Source organism: Henckelia pumila, chromosome 2 (assembly GCF_033568475.1).
Source record: "Henckelia pumila isolate YLH828 chromosome 2, ASM3356847v2, whole genome shotgun sequence".
In the NCBI taxonomy this organism is placed as follows: Eukaryota; Viridiplantae; Streptophyta; class Magnoliopsida; order Lamiales; family Gesneriaceae; genus Henckelia; species Henckelia pumila.
The window spans coordinates 174,705,484-174,717,004 of record NC_133121.1 but is presented as its reverse complement, the minus strand read 5'-3'; the positions used below and the strand labels follow the sequence as shown (position 1 = coordinate 174,717,004).

General features: G+C 37.1%; 1 protein-coding gene across 1 annotated transcript; it reads right to left on the bottom strand.

Annotated features, from left to right (window-relative positions):
- Positions 1 to 5,584: 5,584 nt before the first annotated feature.
- Positions 5,585 to 7,659, bottom strand: LOC140878979 (ABC transporter F family member 3-like). Its single transcript, XM_073282607.1, has 8 exons — positions 7,540 to 7,659; positions 6,968 to 7,034; positions 6,813 to 6,869; positions 6,449 to 6,591; positions 6,239 to 6,340; positions 6,060 to 6,161; positions 5,790 to 5,936; positions 5,585 to 5,656 (listed from the first exon to the last, which is right to left on the bottom strand). Exons 1-8 carry the CDS (start codon positions 7,657 to 7,659, stop codon positions 5,585 to 5,587), a joined length of 810 nt encoding a protein of 269 aa, XP_073138708.1.
- Positions 7,660 to 11,521: the final 3,862 nt, after the last annotated feature.

Genomic DNA, 11,521 nt, shown 5'->3' with positions numbered 1-11,521 from the left:
CTGTACCACCGGAGGAGTCATAACCGGAGGAGTTTCTGTAGTAGGAACAATCGGTGGAGTATTCATGTCTAGCCTTCTTCGAGTACCCATCTAAATTGACAGGGGTTAGAACACGGATAATTCAATTCACATCTCACCATTTCAGTGTTAAGAAACCTCTGGTCGTCTTACCAATACGATAGATGGAACTCAGATCAATGCATGAATACAGTTCATATCTCAATCAAATCATGCTTTAACAATTTGAATCTCCAAGTCACGTAATTCAAATAAATTTTCAATCCATAAAGCATGCTCGCATATTCTGTAATCATAGAATTAATCAATCACATGCGAGAAATTCAGTTCAAGCGGACTCGGTCTACCCCGCTCACTTCTAGAATAAAGCCCAGGAACTTATCGCTCTGATACCACTTAATGTGAGGCCTAGATTCTAATCATGCAATCTCAGGGTAATTAAATTAATCAACTTAATTAAAATAATAGGATTAAAGAATTCAAAAATTATTTTTTTTTAAAATGGTGCTCGCTCGATCGGTAAAATCTTACCGATCGAGCGGGCCAAAGATACCAGCTCTCTGTCCAAGAATCAGGACCCCTCGCTCGATCGGTAAAATCTTACCGATCGAGCGAGCACAAAATTCAAATACACTGTCCCGCTACAAAAGGTGCTCGCTCTATCCGCAAGACTTCGCCGATCGAGCGTGACCCTCTGCCAAGAAAAATTCTGGTTTCTACTCCAATTCAATTCCATTCAATCCACAATAACAACATCAAAATCCCCTTCAACAAGATACAACATAAATGTATTGAGTTATACAAACCTCACAAAATAAAGCATGCATAATAAGGTCCATCTAGTTCGGACTTATTCAATACAAAAAGGAGTTCAAATACATAATGACTCCTAACATCCAAGCCTCACTCTATTCTCTCAATCGCCTAGCCATGTTGTCTCTGACTCGGTCCTGCCCCACCTGTTGCCAAGTACACATACAAACAAAGACAACAGCCGGATAATCCGGTGAGAATTGATATTCCCAATAAAAGAGACTGACATGCAATCAAATAAACATATCAAGACATGTATGAACTCGTTCCTCATATAATCAATTAATACAATCAAGTACTGAATTTAAAATGATATGCATGTCTTTAAACTTCTGGATTATCAAACTCAGATAATCAAATGAAATTCTTCTATTCTTTCTTTCTTTCTTTGGTTTGGGATCCCGAGGTTAAAGACAACCACAATCACACCGGATCTCCTCTCGAGGTGGACATGGCATGCTTTAATCCCCTAGACTCAAGAGCATTATAGTGAGCTACTCGACAAGGTATTAAATCGCCTACCAAGCTACTCAACTACAATCCCTAGATCGTCTAATTCAAATTGAATAAATCAAGGCTCAATATGAATGCATATGTAATCTCCTGCACTCAATATAAATTCAATCATATAATCAATAAGCAATAAAATCATGCAATATGTGATTTCTTCTAGGACACTCGAATCAATCCCGACTCGAGTTAATCGTCCTATTCCATTCCAAAGTCATCTTATACCTCTTCTTTGTCGTTCCAAAACTTCAATCGGCTCAACTCTTCCAAACTTGCCAAAAGCTGCGACTCTAGCCACTTCAAGGACTCCCAATCAATCTATCAGAAGAAGTCACGGATCAAAATCGATATCAAAACTCAATCAAAACTCAATACGATCAAAATATCGAAACGATATCCAAAACTCAAACTGACGGCATAACGGCTATAAACTGACCAATCCGGAAATGTAAATAGCAAAACAACAGCTCAACAAACTCATTCCAATCCTCAAAAATCAAACCCAACACAAAATCAACACATCTCAAAAACATCATTTTCGAAAATGACAAGAAAAATCATAACAATTCCGATTGTCGTTAGATCTTCGAACCGTCTTAGATAAACGATCACTGCTAACTCATAATCATCCTCTCCGAATATAAACAAATTCTGACAACAACAATAAATTCAAACTTCTCAGAATTAAGATAAACTTACTTCCAAACGGAGCACTCATCGCTGTGATCGCAGGTATCAAGTTAGAAATCAATTCTATCTGGCGGATTGAGCTAGAAATGAAATCACAAAAGCTTGGAGAAGCTTTTTGGTCGCTTCAATGGATGGAACACGGTTGGGGAAGGAGATGAGAGGATAAGAAAATGACCAAGTCAAGTAGATAATATAACAAATCCCATAATTGCGTTTCAGTCCCTGAAAATTCCGAAAATTGCAAAATAGTCCCTGATCAATAAAAAGTCCGATCTCGAATTCTAAAATCACTGCTTATCTCAAATAACATCAATTAAGATAAAAATGGGGTGTTACACTTTAAGGAGGGGTTGAATGCTTCCATTAAAAAGGATGTTAGACTGGGTGAGCGCTCTCTTACAAAGATGCGGTGGCTCAGGCCATGCTGTCCGAAAAGGACAGAAATGACATTATCAGAGAGTCACAGACAAAGAGGTCTAGTTATCAGGGCCAAGACTAGAAAGTAAGTTCTAGAGAAAAGAGGCCATATCAAGCCCCACCCCAATACCGACCGTACCAACAGCAGCAGCCTCGACCTCAGGGGCAGAAACACTTGGCTCTGCCAGCACAAAAATCGGCAAGTGCACCAACAGCTTGTCAAAAATGTGGAAAACTTCAGTCAGGTCAATGCATGGCAGGGACTGGAGTATGTTTCCTTTGCAAAAAGCCAGGTCACTGTCGAAAATATTTCCCTTAATCCAAAGAACCGGTAAGAGGACTAGTTTTTGCAATGGCACATGATAAAGTTGATCCAAATACAACCATCGTTACAGGTATGATTAATATTTCCAGTAATCCCTCTCATGTCTTAACTGATACTGGAGCTACACATTCATTCATATCTGTTGAATTTGTTAATAAATTGGGTTTGGTACCGGATAAGTCAATATCGGGATTTAGTATATCCTTGCCTTCAGGGGAAGAATTGAGTAGTGATTTGATTATTAGAGTATGCAGTGTACAGATGCAGGGTCATGAGTTTTTTGCTGATCTTATTTTCCTGAATATTTCTGACTTCGATGTGATATTTGGCATGGATGGTTGTCTCGATACGAGGCTACCATAAACTGTAAACGGAGGACGGTTTCCTTGAAAACTAAGGATGGAGAACCATTTCTATTCCATGCCACACCGAAAAATATTTCATCTCTTTTAATTTCAGTAGGTAAGGCATGGCAACTTTTGAGTAAAGGATGTGCAAGTTTCCTTGCAAGTGTCCCTTGCGACCAAGAATTATCTCGGCCGAAACTTGAAGATGTCGAGGTAATGAGAGATTTCCCAGAGTATTCCCTGACGATATTGCAGGATTACCTCCAGCAAGGGAGGTAGAATTTGGGATTGAATTAATTCCCAGAACTAAACCAGTTTCCAAAGCACCATACAGGTTAGCACCGATTGAAAAGAAGGAATTGAACGAGCAGCTACAAGAGCTACTCAATAAAGGCTTCATTATACTGAGTGTATTGCCTTGGGGTGCACCGGTATTGTTTGTCAAAAAGAAAGATGGGTCTATGAGAGTGTGCATCGATTATATAGAGCTGAACCGAGTAACAGTGAAAAAAAAATACCCACTGCCAAGGATAGATGATTTGTTTGATCAGTTACAAGGGGCAGTAGTGTTCTCCAAGATTGATTTGAGATCAGGTTACCACCAATTGAAGGTGAAAGATGAAGATATTCATAAAACGTCTTTCAAGACTCGTTATGACCACTACGAGTTCTTATTCATGCCATTTGGAGTTACCAATGCACTGGCAGTATTCATGGATCTTATGAACAGAGTGTTCCAGCCTTTTTTGGATCAGTTTGTCATAGTATTCATAGATGACATACTGATTTACTCTCGTAGTTTGGATGAGCATCGTCAGCATCTAACTATAGTCTTGCAGATTCTGAAAGAAAAACAATTGTTTGCTAAGTTCAGTAAGTGTGAATTTTGGCTGGAACAGATTGCTTTTTTGGGTCTCCTAGTTTCGGCAAAGGTAATAGAGGTTGATCCAGCAAAGATAGAAGCAATTAAAAATTGGGTTACTCCAAAGAATTCTACAAAGATACGGAGTTTCTTGGGATTAGTGGGTTACTATAGGAGATTCATTCAGGATTTCTCCAAGATAGCGCTGCCACTAACGTCGTTAACTCGCAAAGGTGTGAAGTTTGAATGGTCTGATCAGTGTGAGAAAAGCTTCCTGGGGTTAAAGGAAAAGTTAATGACAGCACCAGTACTAACCATACCAGAAGGCACATGTCGATTCGTAATTTATACAGATGCTTCCAAGAGTGGATTAGGGGCTGTATTGATGCAAGATGGAAAGGTAATAGCATATGCTTCACGCACTACAAGAAAAAATGCAAACAAAAATGTTTTTTCCGCGTTGTTATTGTCCCAGAAAAAACATTGTCGTAGGCAGTGTTGTAAAAGACCGTGGTCAAAGACAACGCGGAAAAAGCGTTGTGGTATTTGAAAAAGACAACGCTTAAAAAGCTTTGTAGATTAATGCAAGGACAACGCTTTAAAAGCGTTGTGATATTTGGAAAAGACAACGCTTAAAAAGCGTTGTAGATTAATGCAAGGACAACACTTTAAAAGCGTTGTTGTTTCTAGAAATGACAACGCGTAAAAAGCATTGTAGATTGAAGCTAGGACAACGCTTTTTAAGTGTAAAAAAGCGTTGTGCTTTCTAGAGATGGCTTAAAAAAGCGTTGTGCTTCGTTGTTAATTTGAGCAAAAATAACCAATAAAAAACGTTGTCGTTAAAAAGTTGTTTTCGAGTTTTTTTTTTGCAAATTTAAATGTCTATATAAATAACATCATTAAAATATATGAAAGTGCAAAATCGATTTTCATACAATTCAAACAAAAAATATGACAATCCACAAATTCTGAATCCAAATTATGTCCATCAGTGTATTTGAATACAGACTGTGTTAAAAGCAAAAAAAAAAATACAAAAATCCCACAAATATGGAATCTAGTTGCGACAAGATCAGAAACAATCCTTTCGGCGAAGATCTGTTAGCCTTCTATCAAGACAATTCAGGCACAAAACTGCAAAATGAAGATGATCAACATATATATATATATAGAAACTTGATAATACAAACACAAAGTACTTGTCACATATGGCTCGTAGCAGATTAAATATATAGTTAAAATGATAAAGATTAATTATTAATGTGCATATTTGGAAATAATCCCTAATCGAGAGAGGACAAATCTGAAGTAAATGGAAGGGAAATAACAGATAGTTGAGAAATTAAAAGTAAATAGAACAAGTGCAGTGTTAGTATTTATTTATACACATGATCATGTTGCTGCACATGCATACTTTTCATAACCTGCACACAAATGACTATCCTTTTCAGAAACTTTACGCATATTAATTAATCTGGATGAAAAAAAAAGTGAGTCCGATTTCCATATGTTATATATTAATTCTTGTGACTCTAACTCGATATTTTATCAGGCTCTCATTATTTGCTTCTGTTGTTGCAATAATCTATTTATGCCAAGCTTTCAGAGCACCTTGATTCTTGATTGGATAAGAGATGCACGCTTTGCATTGTAGCGGAACTTGTCAATAAATGACTGCAATGCAACATTTTAGAAATGATAAGATTGTTAAAATCCCACACAGAATAATGATACAAATGAATGTAAATGAATGTTACCTAAATCTCACAAACAGAAATAATACAGCAAATGCAAATGAACAAATCACCTGCATATGAGATCTTGCTCGTTCATTTGACTCAAATGCTTTTTGTTGGTTTTTGAGCTGTTCTTCCCTTGTTCTCTCAAATGTATCATAGTTCCCCCGATAAGCAGTCAGTTGTTGTCCTTGAAGGTGGAGAATATCCGTGACCACCTGTAAAAAGCGATAGACAAATGGTAGGTCAAAGATAACACAAGTGAAAAGCCCAAGTAATAATTCCTGACAGGTTGCCTGCTGATTTCAAGAAATTAACAAACAGACGTAGAGAACTCGTACAGTATTCAAAAACTCTCTAGCATGCGAAACCACGATAAATATCTTTGGCCATTTTACTAGGTAAGATTCCAGCCACAAGACAACATGTAGATCGAGATGGTTCTGCCATGAAAGAAAACATGCATATGAGCTACTAGCATCGTGTAAGCCTACAAAGAGTATTGTCATGCCTAACATACTGTTGGTTTATCAAGAAGTGATAGGTCAGGCTTAATAGACAAGGCACGAGCAAGCGCTATCCTCATTCTCCATCCTCCAGAAAAAGTTTTAGTTGCCTTATGCTGCAACAAATCATTTTCTAATTGGAACTAGGAACTTCCAACCTGTAATCCAAGCAGATGAGAATCTTCTTCCAAAAGTTGGGTTCTTTCAAAATCCTAATTCAAAACACATTGCAGGGCCGAAATATCATCTCCCACCACCTCTTGCTCTACATGTAATATCTGGCAGTTCTTGGGAATTCCCTCAATATCATGCATGGCCATGTACCTCAGGAAGGTTGTTTTACCAGTACCATTCCTTCCAACAAGACCTGCGATCAGAAAAGAATTATCCAAAGGCATAAAAGTACTTAAGAGACGTGAAACGATTAAAATAAACAACTATATAAATTAATGTGATTTTTCGTAAAGATTTTATAGTTCAATTCATCCTCTCGTAAACTTAAGTCAAGAGTTCCAGATAAGTACAAAAAGAAACTAACTAGCTTCTTCAGAAAGTTGGGCCTTCACTAATGTCATGATTAACAACTACAGAAGGCATGCCGGCTTAAACTGCTTCCATTTCCTCTAAGTGTGTTTGATATTGTGCCTATACCATCAGTGCAGTATAAGAAAACATAATGGAACAAAAAAGGTCGTCACTACCACCCCCTCCAATCCCCTCCCAGTCTATCCATGGAAAAGTACAAGAGCTGAAGAAAGTAAAAATAAGAAAAAGTGCACTCTCGTGCGTACGAAAAGACAGAAGAAAATCCTATATTAACCATCATTTTTTCAAAAACAAATGTTTGACCAAAAATATAATGCAGAAAACTGGACCTCGATTGTCTTTACCCCTTAGAAAAGACAGATGAACACACACTTCAATTATCCATAAATCTTTAAATTGAAACAAAAGTTCTAGCATTCAATTCTAATATGAATTTCCAAAAGTGTAGGTAATTTGCACTTGGTCCAAATCTGCAGAGCAGGGTAGTAAGAAGAACAAGAGCAGGAGCATGTGTATGGGTGGCATTCTAGGTGTAAAAAAAAAATTCAAATACGAAAGCATCCAAGCAAATTTAAACAAACTAAATGAAACTAACTAGTCAATAGTTAGAGAGGAAAATTTTTACAACTATTACTAACCATTAAGATTCAGTGTGATCCAAAAACTGTTATAACTAGCACTTTTCATGCTTTAAAAATTTGAGGCATGTTTTCCAGAAGAATTGCCTTAGCTGAAGATATTTATATTGAAGTTTTATGTTTTCAGTTACCTCTCTCTGGCGCTCCTCTTTTCTCTTCCTCCTTTCAATCTTCATTTTATCATGCTCAGTCAGCAAAGGGCCATCCACAGGCTCTGGCTTCTTCTTTGGAGCTTCTTTTTCTTCATCCATTCCATCATACAGTCTCAACGGTGTCAACAGGCTTCTAACTGCTGGTTTTTCTTTCACCAATCCATGCTTCCCAAATTTTGTGCCTTAACAAATTTTATCTCGGGGACCCTGGAACAACATACAGATGACACATGATACTGTTAAGAAGAAAACAATACATGTTTGATAAAATGAGAATATCGCTGCGGAATTCAATCTGCACCTTATTTTGGAATATTATTAAGTAAATTTCAATTAGATGGTAATACTGTTCTTGAAGAATATTGAACTGATGAGTATCATAATTCATGTCATATGAGTGTGAATATGTAAAATTGGTCACGATTTGTTGATTTGAAGCTGAGAAAGTAAAAGAGGATATATGTTCCCTAGGAACATGCATTAAAAAAATAACTGAAATAACTACATGGCGAATATAGATCATATGAAAATTATACCATGTGTAGTGGAGGTAGGATAAGCCTTTCCACTTGACTAAATACTGGTTCTTAAGAGCTGGATCCGATCCAAGATTAGATGCATCACTATCATCAATAGCAGTGGGACACACCTCACAGTCAAGTATTCTTTCAATTTCAATGGGAGGGCCAATCTGTCGAAAAACATGGTTAAATAAGCAAACTAAAGTTGCTCATCCCTGACAAGACTTATACCAAGAGCATAAAGGATGCATACACATTCAGGGCACTTCCAGTAAACACTTTGGATGGTAGACATAGGTACATGTTTCACAGCTCAAAAGATTGTCATATTTGCCACAAGATTGACACAGGACTTCTTTATATATATTAATAGATACACACTGAAACAAGTTATTCTAGAAACTTGCACTATAAAAAGGCAGCAAAACATGCATTTGCATCACCTTGCAGATTCCAGGATCAGCAAACGTTGGCTGAGATGTCCCATCATGTCGTGTAATCTAATTGTGTTGATCAGCAAACTTATGCACATGAATGACCATTAAATGGAAATCAATACACTTAAACACACACGAACAAATGTGATAGCAATAACATCAATATGAACTTGAACAAGAGCTGCATGTGAAATATAAAAAGGACCTTGAGAGAATGGTTCCTTCCATTTGTCTTTATGTATTTTTAACATAAGAAAATATAAAATCTGCACACTGAAATAGTGCTGTGTGATACAACACACGTCACATCCAAATGGAAAGAAACAAACCTTTATTTATGTATTTTTAACAAAAATATGAAATGACCAAGTTGCCAAACGATCTAATGCATGCCTGTAAAATAAGTTTTTGTCTTTTTTAGTCATGAACTGGTTGGATATGAAACAAAATAGTTAATCATGTGAGAACTCGACCTTTTTTCAAATCAGAAGCATGAAAAATATATACTTTCATAAATACAAACCTCTGTCAAGAGAAACACGTCAGTGTTTGCCAGATGGAATCAACATATCTGCCTCCCATATTTTCATGAAAGGGAAAATTAGATCATCATTATGCCATGGTAGGTAATGCAAGACAAAGAATCAATAGACATATTCGATACAAGAGATATTTGCAAGATTTTAACTCACTTGTTGTTGTATCGCGCGTTCTCTGATCACACGGATGTGATACCTGGAGCAGCGGAAGTTTAAAAATTTTTATTTTTCGATATGGAACGATTCCATATCGTGGGTATCAAATCCTAACGATTAAAATCTTGCAAGTAAAAATATAAATACACAATTAAATATTTTTATCTCTTCAAGCTAAAGCTTGATTATGGACTCCAACAGAATTCAATCTGCTCTTCTTGTAAATCCCGGGAACTGATGACTTGCTCGATCAATCTCCGGAATTAGGTCCACGAATAGAAAACAGAAACTCTCTGATTGATTGCACTAGAAATCAATCAGATGTTTATCATAGAGAATAAACAGATTTGATCTGTTAATTCAGAAAGTGACTTTTCAAAAAAATCACACACCGAATTTTCTCAAAAGGGAGTAGAGGATTTTCGAAAAATCCCCTTGAAAATATTTTGTGTAATTCGAAAATCTCAAGGATGGAATACTCACAATTTTCGAACACTACACCTATATTTATAGATAATTTCTAGACTAGATTAAATTATAATTATATTAGGACTCTAACTCCTTAGGGCCCATAATCCATAACTTAAGCCCAACAAGTCAAGCTTGTTATTATAGAAATTAATATAAAATTCATCATGACTCCAATTGATAAACTGATTTCACCAATGTGTACAGAAACCATTTCTGCATCTTTTAAAGTCAAGATAATTTTTCTGAATCCGAATTCAGTGATTTCCAAAAATGCCCATCCATATGTCATTTTAGGAAATTCCACTCCCTTTAGTTAAGAAGTCCAACTTCTCTTTCATTAAATTTAACTCTTTAAATTTAACTATCTCAACGGGATTTAGTAATCCATTACTTGTGTGACCCTCAATGGTTCAGGGATACAGCTAGCCGTGGGCTCACAACTCCTTGTGACTCGGAACAACGATTTCCGACTTGCCCAACGAATCATGGTAAGAGCGTCTAGCAACATCGCCCCATGATTCCCTAGGTATCACTAATAGTGCCTGCAAGAACCAGTAGATTTTGGTTAGCGTACAGTACGGTCCCTTCATCCATATATCCCGATCGAATCAACAACCATTGGTGTATCGAGAGTCGTTCGAGATTCGATAACTATGCATTACATCTTGGAGATCAAATAGTGACATCGCATGTGTTACTAGGAAAACCGAGTAACCTAAAACACATCATGTACTCTGGCCAGAGATTCGTCACACTAATATCTCCTCAGATCGCATAGGATATCCACACTCGCAAGTATGTGGTGAATCCTTGACAACAAAGCATCTACTCCTATATGTATCGTAACTGTACCCAATCCCGACACCTGATGACCCCAATAGAGTCGGTAAACGAGTCAAAGTACAGTACTAGCATATAGAGTCTCAATGATGTTTCAAGTAGTAAGGACTAATGGTGTACAACCAAAACCGCGGACTTATCCACTCAAATAATAATAACCACTTGGAATGTCCGAATAGGGTAGTTCGATCATTCATCATATGAATATCCATTTGCATGCTTTGAACATCTCCATGTCCATTACCAATGAAACGTGGTACTTGGCATCACAAATGGTAGTCTCAATCTTGAGCGATCCTTATCCTTATTAACGGATGGCTCAATTGACTAGGAACTGTTTAGAATATATAGTGACTATAAGATGTATTTCATAATAGTGATCTCTCTTTATTCACTATCTCATATTACTTACACTATAGTATATTCAAGGTCTTTATCAAAACAACAATAGTATATCACAATATAACAATATGAAGAAAGACAAAGAAAATGCCATTAATGAATGTAAATTATATTAAACAAAGATTGTTTATACATAGAGTCATAAAAGCCCTTAGCCACAAGTTGGCTAACCGGGCACCCACTCTTTCAATCTCCCACTTGCCCTAAAGCCAACTAGTCATACTACGTAATCCCATTGCTTCGCGATGTTTGTCAAACAATGGTCCTGGCAAGGGCTTAGTAAGTGGATCAGCGATATTGTCTGTAGAGGCCACTCTCTCGACATTGATGTCTCCTCTTTCCACAATCTCCCGGATGATGTGGTATTTCCTCAGTACATTTTTGGATCTTTGATGAGACCTTGGTTCCTTTGCCTGAGCAACGGCACCAATGTTGTCGCAGTACACCGGAACTGGACCAACAGCTTCAGGAATTACGCCCAACTCTTGGACGAAATTCCTCATCCAAACGGCCTCTTTAGCAGTAGCTGATGCTGCAATGTATTCTGCCTCAGTGGTGGAATCCGCTGTGGTGTCCTGCTTGGAACTCTTCCAAG

Bases quoted from the DNA above. Each gene is read 5' to 3' on its own strand.
- LOC140878979 (XM_073282607.1), bottom strand. From the start codon at position 7,659: ATGGATGAAGAAAAAGAAGCTCCAAAGAAGAAGCCAGAGCCTGTGGAT. The intron at 6,341-6,448 runs GTTTTGAATTAG...GATTTGTTGCAG, and splicing joins ATATTTCGGCCCTGCAATGT to CATAAGGCAACTAAAACTTT. The intron at 5,937-6,059 runs GTACGAGTTCTC...CGCTTTTTACAG, and splicing joins CTAGAGAGTTTTTGAATACT to GTGGTCACGGATATTCTCCA.